Source organism: Penicillium roqueforti (genome assembly GCF_015533775.1).
Source record: "Penicillium roqueforti strain LCP96 04111 chromosome Unknown scaffold_20, whole genome shotgun sequence".
NCBI lineage: Eukaryota > Fungi > Ascomycota > Eurotiomycetes > Eurotiales > Aspergillaceae > Penicillium > Penicillium roqueforti.
The window spans coordinates 366,538-383,567 of NW_024067584.1; the positions used below are offsets into that span (position 1 = coordinate 366,538).

Here is a 17,030-nt window from a genome sequence, read left to right on the forward strand (position 1 = left end):
CGGTGGTATCTCCCGTCCCTACAAATCACAAGCCTGCACAGTGAGGCCATCGCGTGTTCGAATAAAATACCTCTTTATTGTGCAGTTCATTCTATCTTTTTTAATTTATCCACATCAATCCATATGTCATTGACTCTTATCTCACCTCGTTGTAAGGTGTACTATTGCGTAGAGAGCTGCTTCCCATGTCTTGATGCGGGGCGAAACGCAAAATGCTCCGTGCTATAGATAACATGGCTGACCCCTGTCGACTTGCTCAAAAACCATTAGTCTGTGCTATTTTATTATGCTCCGACTTCCCTCGGCTGTGGTTTAAAGTGAAGACATTCCTGTTTCCCCCCTGTATGGTTGTCATTTTATTTCGTTGATATATATATCGCACACATTAAGAGCGCCATACCTATTTATATTGGTCATGGGCGCAAACATGGAGACCAAAACGGCCACTGCCTCGTCGGACATATCCAAAGGACATCATGAGGTCAACAAAGATCAAGTCACTTCCATTCTCCCGGATGGCGATGTGCCATACACGGATCATGAGATGGATGCCGATGAGAGGGTGATCATGGCGCTTGGTTACAAGCAAGAGTTCAAGCGCGAGTTCTCGCTATGGACGACTTTCTGCGTCAGCTTTGCTGTTCTGGGGTTGCTACCGTCATTTGCGAGTACCCTGTGGTATGGTGAGTACTCACAGATCTGCGCTTTGAAGATTGGGTTCAAGGTATAGCTGACACTGGATTAAAGGAATGGGATATGCCGGAACAGCGGGTATGGTCTGGGGTTGGATCATTGCGATGATATTTATCCAGTGCATAGCAATGTCGATGGCAGAGCTATGTTCGGCAATGCCGACTAGGTATGATACACTGCTCGATATCACATCCAAGGAAAGTTAGGGTTCAGAAGGCTAACGTCTATACAGCGGCGGACTATACTACGCCGCAGCAGTCCTCGCACCTCCGGGCTACGGACCCTTCGCCGCCTGGATCACCGGCTGGTCCAACTGGATCGGACAGATCACCGCAGCGCCATCGGTCAACTACTCGCTGAGCGCAATGATCCTCGCAGCAGCTTCGATCAACAACCCAGAATACACCCCGACAAATTGGCACAACTTCCTGCTGACGACCCTCATAATGATCCTGCACGCCGGCATCAGCAGCATGTCCACGAAGCACGTAGCGCAGTTCAACTCATGGGGCTCGACATTCAATTTCATCGCCCTGGTCGCAGTCATCATCATGATCCCCGCCGGCACAAAAAACAGCCCGAAATTCACACCCTCCAAACAAGTCTGGGGCGACATAACCAACCTAACCGACTTCCCAGACGGAGTCGCCGTCCTCATGACCTTTGTCGGCGTGATCTGGACGATGTCGGGCTACGACTCGCCATTCCACCTGAGCGAGGAGTGCTCGAACGCGAACATCGCCTCGCCGCGCGCGATCGTGCTCACCTCCGGCGTGGGCGGGCTGATGGGCTGGTTCCTACAGCTGGTGGTTGCATACACGGTGCTGGACATCGAGGCCGTTATGGATTCCGACCTGGGACAGCCCTGGGCGTCGTATCTGCTGCAGGTCATGCCGCAGAAGACGGCGATGGCTATCCTGGCCTTGACGATTATCTGTGGGTTCTCCATGGGCCAGGGGTGTATGGTTGCCGCGTCGCGGGTTACGTATGCCTATGCCCGTGACGACTGCTTCCCGTTCTCGAATTACTGGAAGCAGGTGCATCCGGTTACGCAGACGCCGGTCAATGCGGTCGTGCTGAATGCCGTCCTCGGCATCTTGATGTGTCTTCTTATTCTGGCTGGAGACGTGGCGATTGGGGCTTTGTTCTCCATTGGTGCTATTGCGCAGTTCTTTGCTTTCGCCATTCCCATCACGATTCGCGTGTTCTTTGTCGGTAATCGGTTCCGTCGGGGCCCCTGGCATCTGGGTCCCTTTGGCCCGTATATCGGTGGCGTTGGTGTTTTGTTTGTGCTTTTGATGGTCCCGATCTTGTGTTTGCCTAGTGTTACTGGCAAAGACCTGACGCCTGATATGATGAACTGGACTTGTCTTGTTTGGGGTGCGCCGATGCTGGCGGTTACGATTTGGTGGTTTGTTGATGCCCATCGCTGGTTCACGGGTCCTGTAGTCAATGTCGAGCATGCTATCCATGCGATTCAGCAGGAGCCGTACGTTAGCGAGGGCATTGAGCCTGAGTCTCGAGAGACTGAGGCAGCTGCATTTTCCAAGACGGATGATGCAGATAAACCTATCTAGATCTCCGGTTTGTGGAGCAGTCAATGTATTAGTTTGAGATAAGATTTGATATATGTTGGTACATAACTTAATATTATAGCCTCGTGGGGCACGTCATTACATTTCCAAAGTATTTTTCGGTGCGTCTTGTTTGATATGTTCAATCTTCTAGTACGAGCAGACGGTACTACTACCACCAACCAAAGAGCAGAACTCTCGACCCAATGTACGGAAGGGGAAAATATCTCCGTCTTCGTGCAGAGACTTCTATCTGTAAACAGTAGTGATGGCCCTAGATGAATCCACCGTCAAGAATGTCTGCATTCGCCACCTGCATGTCAGAAACAATAACATAGATCTGGCTCCATAAATATGGATCGATCCGACAGAATGATATGGAGCCCCAGTGCCCCTCCTGGCGTGAGTTAGACTATGTGACGGAGCAAATGGAGCAAACTCACTGCTCCACCAGTTCCAAATGTCTGGATAAGGTTGACTATATGACATCCATATGACATTCTGGGGATGAGAGCGACTGCAGATTTTATATCGTCTATGTATACGATTTAACCGAGGGGTTGCAGAATAACGGCACTCATGATATAACGATACAGCTGCATTAGGGTTAGTCCAGGCCTATAGCACGTCATATCCCACCATAGATAATAGTCCTTCGTATTCAAGGCCAAGCATGCAGAAAATATACGCTGCAGAATAACCATGCAAATTGCTGATCTCTCGAATACACTTTGTACACAGTACCTCTCTATGACGGGATAATCTACACCACTTGCCCTATGAGAAAGCACCGACCAAGCCAATCAATGCATAGACCCCCAGAGCAAGCCCGGACACGAGGTTATATATTTGAAACCTAACCCAATCCCGAAAGTACGGGAAACCCAGCAACCACCTTCCCCCACGGCCAAGTACCTTGTACAACGTGCCCTGCGCTGGGATCCCCGGGGAGAATCCTGTAAGCTCCACCACCCACCCCTGAGACCCCACCGGCGGTGGTGGACACTGAACATGGATGCCACGGAGAAAAACAAAAAAAAGGGTTGGAACAAAGATATGCTTAATCTGACTCCAGATGAAGGGGGGGGCACAGCCCACACCCCCCTAACACGAGGAGCCTACTATAACAATAGGGGGTCCCACTTGTATACTCCCGTGTCGGCCATAAGAGTCAAAGACATATAGCGTCCAATAGTAAGCGCAGTTTCCTTGTCATATTTTCTAATCTAGAACGAATACATAGTCACGAGTACATAATTTGCTCAAAAGTCAAAAACCTTGGAATCGACAGAAGGAAAGAAAAAACGAAAAACTCAAAGCGCCTCCAACCACAAGAACCGGGACAAGAATGCGGAAAGTAAGAATACATAAGAAGAAAACGTGTTGGGGTGACCCTTGTACGGAGTACAGGCCCCTCTTGTCCACCCAAGCCCGCTCCCGTCCGGGCTGATTGCACGCAGTCCCGATCGTCACTGTCAGGGGCTGAGAGTAAAAAGGAAGGCCCCCCAGGAACCGGGATCGGCGTACGGCGTACGTTATGACGAATCCCAGAACCTTTGAACCGTCGGGTTGGAGGATTTGGATCCCATGGGTTTTTTGGCGGTTCCTGGATTTGGGTGGACCGTCTGGAGTTGCTCTTTTTGGTTCTTTGACAGATCTAGCGGTCTGAACCGTGGCCGAGGGAAAAGAAGAAATAAAATAAAAAAGAAGGTCGTCAGAGAGGTGGCAATCGTGGAAGTGGCTGTTTTGGGGTCGTCGGGGGTGAGCCGAGTCTACCGCCGTATTGTACGTTACGATTTCCAAATCGGGACCATTTTGCCTTTTTTCCATTGTGAACTGAGATTTTGGTTTTTCTTAGGTATTCTTACTTCCTTTTTTTTTTTTTGACTGTGTATTATTATTGGGGTTCTCATCCAATGCGTCGGTCCGATAGGCTGCTTTTTAGACGCTTGGATTTATGCATTCTAATAAAAATGGGTTGTTCAAGCAATAATCCCTGTTACACTGCAAACAGATGGTTCGGCCCGACCACGGTTTGTGGATCGAGGATTCCAAGGCTCACAATATACTTGCCCTACTTGTACTGTATTCGGCCACAGAATATGGTAGCGAGACGAGTATCAGATATTAATAGGAGGCGAATCACATATGCGCCTCATATCAAATTCTATCCGAAACCTATGACGCGGCCAGGGGAGGTTTTCACTGGTACACGTTGATTCCAAGGCCAGGTCAAGGCAATTACTTATATGGAACATGGAAGAATACAGAGGTACTATGTTAGTATAGCGAATTCGTTCCTGATCACCGTGAGCCACCCCATAACCCCCATGTTGTACCCGAATGGATTCCGATCCACAGAACACATGGGAAAATGGAGAAAGATGGAGAAAGGGAGAATGGGACGGTAGCCACTATACTTGATATCAGTTCTCAAAGTCAATTTCAAAGTCAACATCAAACCTTCGATTCTCTGTAGACGGAACGAGAAACCAAATCGCATAGCCCGCAAGTAACCGATCAAAAATCCCAAATAATATCAAGTCAGATCCTCCAAGAGGACCTTGTGTGGAAGAACACGCTATGCCCATCTGGGTTTCGACTACAGACATCGGCAGCCTATGAGGTTGGTGGTGGCACGATCCTCTCCCCCGCTGCACCGGATGGTCGTCCCTGATTGGCTGCGTGGATTCCTGAAACTCGGCGATCCGGACTTAGCTTCAGCGGTGTTTCCGGCATATGCCGAGAACAACGCTGGCTTTTTGTGTGTATCGGATGATGTTGGGGAGCGCTATCGGATGTGCGTTGTATAGAGCGTGTAGAACACGTTGACGTGTTGTCCCTTTCTTTTTTTATCGCTCTATATTCTTTGTTTAAATAATGCCACTGTTGTATACACAACCCTATATCACACGTGATATGCTATTCGGCAGCGATGGAGACTGGGGCGGGATCTACATCTCGCGCGCGCTATTCTCTTCTATCCCGGTTGCTACTCCGTACTCCGTACTGAAGCCAGCAGCACCTTAAGCATCCGGGAATTTAGCTCTATTGGCGGCCCCATGTCAGTTAGTGGGTTTGGTACATATTATTCGACTAGGATACGGTCAAGCTCTTCATGGAAAAACCAAGCGACGATCTCCGGCTTGTTGGTACCGACTAGTCTTAACACAACAATCTGGTCTCAGTAACAGACTAAGAAAACATTAGTAACAAATGAATTGACAGCCCCTGATCCGATTCCATATGTAAAGACTCGGGAAAAGCCTCACCGTACTTTGAGAACCGTTTCGGGGGGCTTTGGAGTGGAGTCCGTTAACTCCCGGCATTGATGCCGAGTGCATTTTGCAAAAAGTAGAGGCAGCCACCTACTACTTCAATACACCGCGTTCAAGCCACCAAGAACGAATTCTTTTTCCTTGATTGTCGAAATCCTTTTAGGCAGCATTAGGAGACATAGGACAACAGACAGGATATGCAGCTAATTCGGTTGACGCTGTTAGGATGTACACGATATTCTAGCGGTGACTGGACTGATATACACGTACACACATACCGAGGTAGTGGAAGGTCAAGCGAACTTCCTTTTACGTCGTAGCTTGAATTCACGCTCGCCCCTCGGCGGAATCTGAGTTCGCACATGTCAGTATAATAAAATAGTGAAGGATAATCTCTCCATGAACACCCAAAGTAGGGTGCACAAAGTTAAGATCAGGTGGTCAGTTCAATATTTCTGCAGAACCCTGGTCGAAGCCTTCCAGGTCCACAATCGAAGCGGGAGAAGCTCTTGCGAAGGGGTGGAGCAGGAGGGGCAGGGATGTTGGGTCCGGAATACAGATCACCGGCAAATATACGGAGTAAGGAGTCAGGAGTGCGATGTAGATTCTTTGCATGTTGATAGTTGAGTCTATCCAAGGTATATTGTTATTGTTGAGGAAATATCCAATCTCAATGCGACCAACGTATGTTTTTAGTCACACGGGACTCGAATGGCGCGCAGGATCTGAAACTTTAGGTCATGTTACTCCGTACTCGGTCGAGATATCGGCTTAATAATAGAATAAGAAATCTGCATTGCAAAAGTACGCGAACCGCAGCCCACCTATGTCAGCCCACGGAAGTAGCCACGTCCAATAAGGGGAACCCCCTGAATGCCAAATTCGTCTAGAGCATTCCTGTGTGGCTGAACTGAGCAAAAACACTCTACTTCGGACTCCTCTTTTTTCTCTATATTGTCTAGGCAGCAATAGTCTCCCAGTTAGACTTGTGCCATTGATAGCTTTATCTTGTTTTCTTTTATGTACAATATACGAAGTGCAATTCGCGTCATGTTTTTCGAGTCCCAAGCTAAGTGCGGAAAGCAGTGCAAAGAGCGGCTACAGCGCATCCACTTAAGTACTCTACGGCAACACTGCATGGCCGTTACAGAAGCCCCGGTCGCCAGTCTTCCAGGAAGAGCCTGAGAACGCATGCACCTTCTTCTGGAGATGTGCCAGATGTGCCATGGCCATGTACATCTAGACTGCATGCAGGAGCCAAATCCAGTACAACAGAGGATGTATGACGAGGTCGAGCTCGAGCTCATTGGAGCTCTTCCTCTGGCTCCCCTGAATAACGTGTTTGAAGAGATTAGTGAAGGGTGGAATTATACAGTCTGAGACCTCATCTACCTACATTATATTCTCTGCGGAGTAGCTCAAAGATATATAGACATAGAGTAGTCCGCAGAGTAATGGTTGAATACATATCAGATGTCACTTGCGGGGCTGTCAGCCACTGCGGAGCCCAAAACAAAGAAGAGCCAGGGTCAACCATAATCCACATTCGGGGAGATGGCTCCATCTCCAAATATAATAAGATCTACTCCAACATCAGATAATCATACACAACGGCATATCTATGTGTTAATAGTTGGCAGTGTTAGCGGTCTGCCCAATGGTAGTCTGGCAATCGCCGCGATCGGAGGGATCCCGACTTGGGCTGTAGCATATCGCAGTGAACCTTGTGTTTTGTTCTACAACATACATACAAAGTTCACGATATATCGATCTACTATCTCTGGAATCATCGGATTGCATATGATATAGTTCAATGGTTTCGGGACTTATTATCATCCGTCCACGGGTGATTAGATGGGATATACCTTACGTGCGTCATCGTACCCGGACGTGGGCAGATCCAGTGAGAGATGGCGATGTGCTGAAGTACGTGTCTATGTGTCTATGTGTAAGGTGATTCGGCTGGTTATTCGCTATTCGTGTTATTCTCAATCCAATCCGAATAATAGAATATTCAATATCCAAACTATCTATCCCAACAATCCTAATACGTCCCTACCGCTATCGGCCATACTTCGGAAGACGGCCGTGTAAATTTGGAACTGGCAAGTGCAAAAATACGGTAATTACGTGTCATTTCCTTTTTCGCATTTTCTTTTTCGTCTGTCGCCTCTTGCCTCCCCGAGGAACGATCGTCTTTTTTCGTCTTTTCTCGTCTTTTCGGTCTTTTTTTTCCTTTTTCCTTTTTTTCGATCCGGTCTTCCTTAGAATTTTCCTTTTCGTCTTTACCAAGAAACTTATCCCCCATTTTCTCTTTTCCTCCCCAATTTCCCCCAATTCCCAATTCTCAATCCTCAAATCTTCAATCACTCAATTCCCTGTTCTCGAACCCTTCAATTCCTCTATTCCATTCTTTAAGATACTTCCATTCTATTGGCTCAATTCCTCGATCTCAAGGATTACCTTGACGCGAAGCAGATCTCGGACTAGTTGTTTTTGCTGCGAGAGAAGAGACCCACTTGTACGCCCGCTTCTTCGGTGGATACAGAACCATCGACGGTGGTTGTCACAACGTGCGGATAAATCACCATCCTATTTTTTTCTTCCTAGTGGGTGACCGTGGGGAATCTTCTTCAATTAAGCATCTCTTCCTTCCTTTCTCTCTTCGTGTGGAGTCAACTCAGTCTGAATCCCGTGAATCCCGTGAGACCCTGTGACCGTTTGCCTCTGTCTTTCTTGTTCGCAGGAAAATTTTCAAACAAGGAGCTTCCTTTCCTTCAAAGAAAAAAAAAATCATCCAGAGTGCAGGGTTGATGATTGAGTTACCGTGAACCAACATCCTTTCTTTCTTTTCTACACGATCTCCCTCCTCTGTCCACAATGGATCCCAGATCTCACCCTTCCCGTCCTCCATCCACCAGTCTGCCTCCCGGCTCCACGCCCATGTCCTCGACTCCCATCTCGAGCATGCATATCCCACAATACTCGATGCAGCCGCAGTATCCGGTTTCGCAGCCGCATACTCTGCCTCCATTGCAGCCGCACCACCCTCAGTCTCCCGCGCCTCACCACTACATGGGGCAGCCGTACCGTCCGGACTTGTCGCGGTACCCCCCGTCAACTCACGATGTCTACGGGGCTTCCCAGGCCCCGATGATGCCGCACACGACTGTCGGTAGCCTTCCGCCATCGTCTCTGTTGAATCTTCCTAACCCTCAAACACAGGCGCATCAGCAGTACCCCCCACCTCCGAGTGTCCTTCCGCCCGCATCCTCCGCTCAGAGCTACCCTCAGCCGATTGCTCCGGCACCCCCCCGCGATCGCCGCCCGGATTTCAATGGTCTTCCGTCCGGTGCCTTTAGTTACTCCGACGGCAAGGGTTGGGGTATGACTCCTGATGTGAATGGCGCGAACGGCTCCCCCTACGCCAAGGAACCGCCACGCACGCAGGTCGTGGGCTCTCAGGGCCGCCGTGGCATTTTGCCGAGTGTCCCGGGCCGCGCGACTCCGGTTTCGAACGGTGTCAATGGTACAGCTAAGAGCACGACGATTCCCGCAAAGGACGCGGATGGCAAATTCCCCTGTCCGCACTGTAACAAGACTTACCTCCACGCTAAGCACCTCAAGCGCCATTTGTTGAGACGTAAGTTTTCGGTAGAGCGAAGAAAAAAAAAAAGAAGAAAAAACAGAAAAATTCCCTTAGGACGAGATGTGCTGACTGTCTGATTTGTATAGACACTGGTGATCGCCCTTACATGTGTGTCCTATGTAAGGACACTTTCTCCCGCAGTGATATCTTGAAGCGTCACTTCCAAAAATGCTCGATCCGACGGGGTAACCCGACCGGAGCGACCCACTTGTCCCACCCGCAGGCCCATCTGAAGCGGTCTCAGCAGCAAGCAGCTGCGGCTGCCGCGGCCAATCCCCCTAAGCCGCTCCAGGATGAAGTCAGTAATCCCGTCCCCCACTCCAATGGCGTTATGGGTACGCAATACGATGGGGCCGTGAATGGCAATGGAATGGCCACAGGTCGTCCTAGCTACGCGGAGCAGCAGCCGCTCGGTTTCACGATGCAGTCTGTCAACGGCATGAACCGTGGTCCCGGTGACGACGCGTTCTCCGCTGGCCAGGCGCACGCGAGAGCCTCGTGGATGGCTGGACCTAAGCAGAACCCGTATCTCATGCAGCCTGGTGTCGATGCTCATGGCCAGCAGCTGACGGGTGATCGTCCCCTTGAACAGGTAAAGCCCCCGGTTTACCATGACCACAAGCCGGTCATGCCCGGTCCCCACTCACATCACCCGGGTGTTGACTGGAATTCGATGTTTCAGCACGGTTCCTCCGACGGTTACATTAACCCCGGTTTTCCCCACTCCATGGCCGCGGGCCAGGAGCCGATCCACGCTCCCGTCGACCACGACCGCAAGTACTACCCTGCCTCGACCGGTCCTGAGAGCGGTATGAACGGACTGTACCTTGCCTCGACTACGCTGAGCGGAGACGGTTAGTTTTTTTTTTTTTATGCCGTTGATTATGATATCGGTTTCTAACAAAAAATATGCAGGTAGTGTACAGCCCGCGAGACAATAGACGGTGAATTCGGAAAGCAAGATGATGCCTAGGCATAAGATTGAAAAAGCGTTTTGACGAAGTAAAATACCACAAAAGGTTCCTCTCTTCTTCACGCCGTGGGTAGGACTATTGCTCTCCACCCTCTCTTCTATTGTTTCTAGGGCTTCGTCCCTGGCTTCTCCGCTGGTGCAAATCCACTGGTCACGATGTTTCAACAAATCTGTTTACGGTAGTCCTTTGATCCGTTCGCTTGCGGCTTTCAGCTTGCGGTGTTTCGTGATCTAGCGTCTCCCGTTCCACGTTTGTCGATCTATCTTCTTTTCTTTTCTATTCTGATCCCATCCGGTGTGGGTGTGCATTCTTAAGTGGTTTGCGAGTCTGGTTATCTTTTATCTTGAACCCCCGATGTGAGGGGCAGATGGTATGGTGGTTTGTTCGGCGTCCACAACATAGACATGGGCATGTGTTCATCTTTTGCGCGAGTGCTCGACATCAGAAAGGAGAAAAGCTTTTTTTTCTTACATTCTCTTTTTTATGGGATGGTTGTTGTCGAATTGCCATGTTTCTTTCATTCTTGCAGTCCATTTTTTGCCATGTGCTTTTATCTTTTCCTTTCTCGTTTTTTCTTCTGCATCGCATGGCCTCTTTTCTCATGTAAAGTCGGCATGGCAGGACATATGTGTGCTTTGGGAATTCCTTGAGGTGTGATTTAAGGTGTTTGTTTTATTCTCAGGATTTACTAGAAAAGCAGCTAGAAATAGACTTATGATCCATTTGACGTGCCAGTATCTGGGGAAGCCGGGGTACCTTGGAGAAGACGTTCACAAGGTACTTCAAATCTATACTTCAATTGATACGTTGTATATACAAGATGTAGCGGAGTAGCGGAGAAATGGATATAACGTCTCCGGGATCTTCCTATGTAACGTCATAACCATAATCCGCCGCCCGTGATTGGAGCGCCCGTGGGATCGGGAACTTGAGATCGGGCACTCTCAGACTTCTCCTATTCTACATCTTCACATTCCATAATCAAAATCAACAACAGGTGAATCCTCTCCCTGTCTAATCATGTCCAACAACCGTCCATTCCTCGCCAACTTCCTGGCTGCCTTCCGCGCCCAGTCAACCTATAAGCCTGCCCAGCAAGTCGGCGCCACAACCTCAACCCTTTCCTCCGCCCAGATCTCCCAGAGTGCCCGCGCCATCGCAACAAAAGCAGCCAACTCAGCCCAAGGCTCATCAGCACCATCATCTGCTTCTGCCGCAGCCCACCATAATCACACTCACAACCACCATAATCACCACCACACCCACACATCCTCATCCGCCTCGACTACAGCACCAGCCGGCCAAGTCCAAGGCCCGAGTCCATCCCCTTCACACCACTATCACCACGACCAATCATCTCTCCCCTCCACACCACCATCATCCACCTCGACTCCCATCCCGATTAATCGTGGCTCAGCAGACCGCCAGCGCCGCGGGAGTGATTCTTCCAGTGGCTCGGGCGGGTTCCGCGATGCCATCGGTCCGGAGAAGTGGTATATTGGTGGGAGGACGCCCGCTGGCGAAGAGCGCTTCTATCGACTCGGGATGGTTACGAAGGGTGGGGGGCGGCTTGGCGGGAGTGGGCGGGTGGGGAGTATCGATCAGTTGAGTCTTTGAGATATAAGATCATCGTGATGTGGGGGGAACGGGGTCCCGAGAGGGTCTTATGGGGTTTTTGGTTTGGTTTTCGGTCTGTTCTGGGTTGACTGGCTCTCATATGCCCTGGCTATCATCCTGGGACTGCAATCGAATGCTCGATCGGATGTGAATATCTGACACTGCTCCATCACGGATTCTATGCGTCTTTCTTTTTTTTTGGCCTCTTTTCGTCCGCGTTCTCTTTGCTTCGTGGCGCGGCATTATCAGGCGTCCTGGGACGGTGTTCTCCTCTTTCTTTTCCTTCTTCGTTTCTTCCCTGCGTTCTCTGATATCGGTCTAGGTCTGGAATCTGGATCGGAGGATGATATCAGGTTCCAATTGGGGATCTTGGTTTCTTACTGGCCATTTTGCTGGTACAAAAGAAGCCCAAAAAAGACATACATCTTACACTATTCTACATGAATTATGATCTGCGTGGGAATGGGGTTTGTTTAGTCTCTCGTTTCGACTTCTCTCTCTCCTTTCTCTTTTTCCGTTCTGTTTATTTTCCACACTAGCAAGTCTATGGTCAAAAACATGCTTTTTCAATATCAACATCACTATCATCAATATCACATCTTTGAATATTCTTCCTTGACCGTTTCTAAAAATGAGATTCTGGATATTTACCTAGGCAGCTAGCTAGTGCCCTCACACCACCTGCTGTGTAACACAATGCAGCACACCTCCAGTCCTAGGCAAGGCATTGACCTCAACCTGACGAACCTCCCTCCCGGGAACCAGGCTCTTCATCAACTCAAAGGCCTTCTCATCAGCCTCAGGATCCCCAAACGCCGGGATAACCAGTCCACCATTAACAAAGTAAAAGTTCACATACGAAGCCGCCGACGCCTCCTCCTCCCCAGCAAGACCCCCCTGAACGAAGCTCGGATCCGGCTCAACAACATCATGAACCTCAAAGCGCCGACCACGCGCATCAGTAGATCTCTCCAAGACGGCCCGAATCTCCGAATAGACCTCCCAACGCACCTTCTCCGCCTTCTCATGCGGACGACAAACAACCACAACCCCAGGTCTCACAAACCTCGCCTCAGCATCAACATGCAAATCCGTAACATCGAGCCCCACCCTCCCGGGGAACCAAATGAACGTACTGACACCTAGCAACCGACGAAGCTCCGCCTCGATCTCCGCCTTCCCGAGTCCAGGATTGCGCGCATCGCCAATAATACTACTCTCCGTCGCCATGAACGTCCCCTCGCCGTCGACCTCAATACCCCCGCCCTCGAGCCGGATATCCGTCTCCACCCGCACGACAACATCCGCCACCGTGTCCGCGCCCGCATTCTCGAGATCCAGCACGACGCCCGCGAACGCCGTGTTCTCGCTCATGGCTTGCGCGTCCATTACCGGCCACTCGGCGTATTGCGGGGATGTTTCGAGCGCCTCTGCTGCTGCGGGCGAGGCGTTGGCGCCGTAGATGTATTCTGTGGTTTTGTGGCCCCATTCGCAGAAGCGGAAGTCGATTGCGTAGCGGGTTTTGTCTGCTGGGTCGGCGCTGTGGACGTAGACGGGGCCTGTGTCGCGGATCCAGCAGTGGTTTGTTGGCGCTGCGATGAGGATTATGTTGGACCGGTGCTGGGGTTGTTTGTCGAGGAGGGCTTGGGCTTGTGGGATGTCTTCAGATCGGGCGTAGAGGTGCACGGGTTCGAAGGCTGCGATTGTGGTCGCGAGGGAGATTATCTCGTTGCTTGTTTTGGCGTGTAGCTCTGGGAGGGTCGAGCGGCGGGAGGGGAAGCTTAGGAGGGTTGCTAGGTGGGTGCTTGTTTCTGCTGGGCGGATGTATTGCTTTGCTCTGTCTGCTTGGAGTGAGAGGGCGCGGTGCTGGATGTGCCAGATTTTGTTGGTGGGCGGCATGGTTGCTGTTGGGTGGGTTGGTTGGAATGGGGGTTTGTATTGGTATATGACCGGTAGGTGAGGTCGAGCTAAGGAGATCTGGATGGGTTAGATCACATGTGTGTGGTACAGAATGCGACAGACTGATGTACTGACAGTGGTAGATGCTTGTCTTAGTCGTTGGATCGAGTGAAGAAGTGCCATGGGGAGAATGGTCGGGGCGAATTGGGGGTTATTTATGCTGAAGGGAAGATCCCAATGGAGTCAATATGAGGAGATGAGAGGAATGTCGACGATGAGCCTAAACAAGTTAAAAGGAAGAGAACGACTGAGCTGCCGCATTGGGATAGTCCAGGCGATAAGCTTAACACCGTGGTGGGGCTTGTTATATGGATCTAACCGTTTTTGAACTTCGGTTTGCTGCTGTACGGAGTAGAGGAATTGAATTTATCATATGTTCCTGGATCTAAATAAAGGTAACACTGTGTAAATACATTATCTGGTTTCTCCTGGTGTCTAGTCTATAAAATTTGTATAGAATCAAATGCCGCACCTCGCGCAACTCCTCACTTCTCGGCCTCTAAAGGATACCTTGATAGATCGAGAGACACAAACCCAGACATATATTGCAGCTATAATAGGCTATGAAATACAAAAGATTCCAGAGATTCTAGGCATACAAATATATCAAAGATAAGCACCTTGTAAAGCCGCTACTATACCTAGGTAATCCAGGTGCAACGTATAGTTCCGAAGTGACCTACTTGCTTACATGTAGGCAGAACTGATACCTGCGTTGGAAAAAATAATTTGAAAAAAGTGCTGCCTAACTGCGTAACCCTCATTCAGCTCATTAAAGCCCTCTCCTCCTCGGTTTCTCCTAACCACAGCATCGGAAGCGCAGTGAGCGCTACGAAAACTCCCAATGTGCCCGTCATCGCCCCCCATCCGAAACGATACTCGACAAACCCACCCCAAAGTGGTCCGAAGAACACCCCAGCAAACTGGCACATACTCTGCAATCCGAATCCCTGCGCCACGGCACCCTTGGATCCGAGTATGCCTGGGCTCTTGAGTTCCATTGCCGTGAGTGCACGCTGCGTCTCAACGTACATAGCTGGTGCACAGGCGTGGATGAAGACCCCGACAAGGAAGAGCAAGGATACCAGCAGAGCGATTTGTTCATTCGATTTTGCCTGGACAAACCGGAGACAGATGAGGGTGGGCGAGAGAAGAACGAAACAGCCGAAGGCTACAAAGCGGGCACCGAACTTGTCCGTGAAGCCGCCGAACAGCGGCTCGAAGAAGGCCGGGACGGCCATTGGGAGGAAGATTAGTCCCATGCCGAGGGAGTTCCAGCCAAATGTCGTTTCGACGAAGATGGAGAGAGTCTGGATGTGATTAGCCAACCATTCATGTTGAAAAGGTGGAGTCTAGTACATACCGCATCAAAAGCAGAAAGCAAGATTCCCTGCGCGAGGAGCGCCCACGAAGAGATCAACACTCGGCGCTGTCTGAGCATCCGGAAGATAACGAGCCCTTTCCTTCTTTGGATGACCTGTGGTTCGCGCGAACCGACAGAGGGAATACGCTGCGCCGTCTCCAGATCCGACTCCAGGTTCCCGTTTGATTCTCCAGTCCACTGAGCAGCCACCTTCTTCTCGATCAAAACCAGCCGCATAACCATGTCAAGCGCAAGAATAGGATACGCAAACCAGAACACGGCGTTGTACCCACCCGAATTGTACACAACGCCTCCGAGGAACGGACCCAGTAGGAACCCCGAGGCAATCGCGGAGCCAAGATACCCTATTGTCTGACCGAGATGCTCCTGGGACACGGCGTCGCCGATGAGAGCGAATGCCGCTACCACTACTAGAGCACCTGCAATGCCCTGGAGTAGACGAGCTATGACAAACGCAGCGATGGAATGCGCCAGTTGTAAGATCAGCATACAGCCGGTTAGTATGACCAGGGCACTGATGAAGGGTAGTCGACGTGTGCGTGCGCGGTCGACCAGGTAGCCGAATATGGGACACATGAATAGAGACATGCCTGCTTCGCACATGAGAAGGACGCTGACCCAGTATTCTCCTGGTCAAAGGTTAGTATGCAATAGTTTGCCAGGGAAGCTGTTAGACATACGGTGCTCGAATCCGACTCCGGCTCGGGTGACGAGTGCTGTTGGCATCACGGGGACTATCTGTCGTTCGTTGGTTCTGGGTTCAACTCACATCATAAGTAAGATCTTGCTTACCATGGCATACAGGAGGAATTCCTTATTTCAATTGAGTCTCAGTTGGGGACTTAGAAGAATAGAGGACCAGACTCTCACATACCGTGAAGGTGGACATCCAGACTGCACCGATAATAAAACCCGTTGAGGAACGAACCTTCAACAGCCAGGGAGCACGATTTTTCCCTGGCTCTCTCTTGAGATTTATTAGATCGCGTATAGTCATGATTATCCGAAACGCGAGCGGTTGTCTGCAGATGGAAACAAAGAAGTCCCTCGCGAATCCGAATCACTAATATGAGAACGGACTAATATGAGGTGTGACTAATTAGAAGTTCAGGGAAAGCTGAGAATCAACAAAACCAGAAATTAGTCGATAAGTGCCAGACGTAATAGGCAAGTGACGACTCCCTGTTGAACAAAGAATCAGCCCAGCCTTGACCGAGAACCTGATAGACCTCGCCCGCTTTTTACTCGACAATTTACCCAATCGCGGGATATTATGCTGATTGATATGGCTTAGAAGTGTGCACTGCATGCGAGATTCGTCAGATCGACGTTGCAGACGATACCACCAGCATTGGCACCCACCACACCCTCCGATTCGACAATTGCAATCTAAGCTGGGGACCAGGCGTGCCATTCAATGCACGCTGTGAATTCTTTATTCCAAAAAAAGAATCCAATCTGCTATCTGGATCTGATACATATCCTACATGCTGTCGTTCTGGGCATGGGTGTTGAGGATTGGACATATATTGGGGTCTAGGATGTACGAGAGAGACTGCATAGTTAAATATCTTGATTATTCCCTGTCTAGAGATGAAACTTGGCTTTGGTCGGAGCGTTGGCAGCAAGGTTGAGCACATGATGACCTCGGGTAATATTGTCACTCATATAGAAGCAAATCAAATCCCTCATGGCAATCATCGTTGACCGCTAGATAGGTCAGTGTGCTTGACACTTGCACATGCTGTGACAGGAGGCGTAGGCCACGCATTTCCCCTATGCGGTGTATGTATAGGTACTCTTTTGTGCTCTGTGGGTATTGAGGCTCTTTCATGCCGAGTCTTGGAGAGACTTCAGTGTTAACTCCGGCTGTTCATCGGAAATAAGCGCTCTAATGGTGTT

General features: G+C 50.0%; 5 protein-coding genes across 5 annotated transcripts; 3 read left to right on the plus strand and 2 right to left on the minus strand.

The window, feature by feature from the left end:
• Positions 1-427: 427 nt before the first annotated feature.
• Positions 428-2,270, plus strand: LCP9604111_7063 (amino acid permease; the record flags this gene model as incomplete). Its single annotated transcript, XM_039075054.1, has 3 exons — positions 428-683; positions 748-859; positions 926-2,270. 3 exons carry the CDS (start codon positions 428-430, stop codon positions 2,268-2,270), a joined length of 1,713 nt encoding a protein of 570 aa, XP_038927065.1.
• A 6,155-nt stretch (positions 2,271-8,425) lies between these two features.
• Positions 8,426-10,135, plus strand: LCP9604111_7064 (C2H2-type zinc finger protein; the record flags this gene model as incomplete). Its single annotated transcript, XM_039075055.1, has 5 exons — positions 8,426-8,716; positions 8,771-9,188; positions 9,281-9,786; positions 9,877-10,048; positions 10,110-10,135. The coding sequence occupies 5 exons, from the start codon at positions 8,426-8,428 to the stop codon at positions 10,133-10,135; spliced, it is 1,413 nt and encodes a 470-aa protein (XP_038927066.1).
• A 1,053-nt stretch (positions 10,136-11,188) lies between these two features.
• Positions 11,189-11,785, plus strand: LCP9604111_7065 (uncharacterized protein; the record flags this gene model as incomplete). The annotated part of the gene is made up of 1 exon (XM_039075056.1): positions 11,189-11,785. One exon carries the CDS (start codon positions 11,189-11,191, stop codon positions 11,783-11,785), a length of 597 nt encoding a protein of 198 aa, XP_038927067.1.
• Positions 11,786-12,457: 672 nt separating this feature from the next.
• Positions 12,458-13,867, minus strand: LCP9604111_7066 (agmatine deiminase family protein; the record flags this gene model as incomplete). Its single annotated transcript, XM_039075057.1, has 2 exons — positions 12,458-13,762; positions 13,820-13,867. The coding sequence occupies 2 exons, from the start codon at positions 13,865-13,867 to the stop codon at positions 12,458-12,460; spliced, it is 1,353 nt and encodes a 450-aa protein (XP_038927068.1).
• A 641-nt stretch (positions 13,868-14,508) lies between these two features.
• LCP9604111_7067 (MFS transporter) lies at positions 14,509-15,854 on the minus strand (the record flags this gene model as incomplete). Its single annotated transcript, XM_039075058.1, has 3 exons — positions 14,509-15,054; positions 15,108-15,757; positions 15,809-15,854. 3 exons carry the CDS (start codon positions 15,852-15,854, stop codon positions 14,509-14,511), a joined length of 1,242 nt encoding a protein of 413 aa, XP_038927069.1.
• Between the last annotated feature and the right edge of the window lie 1,176 nt (positions 15,855-17,030).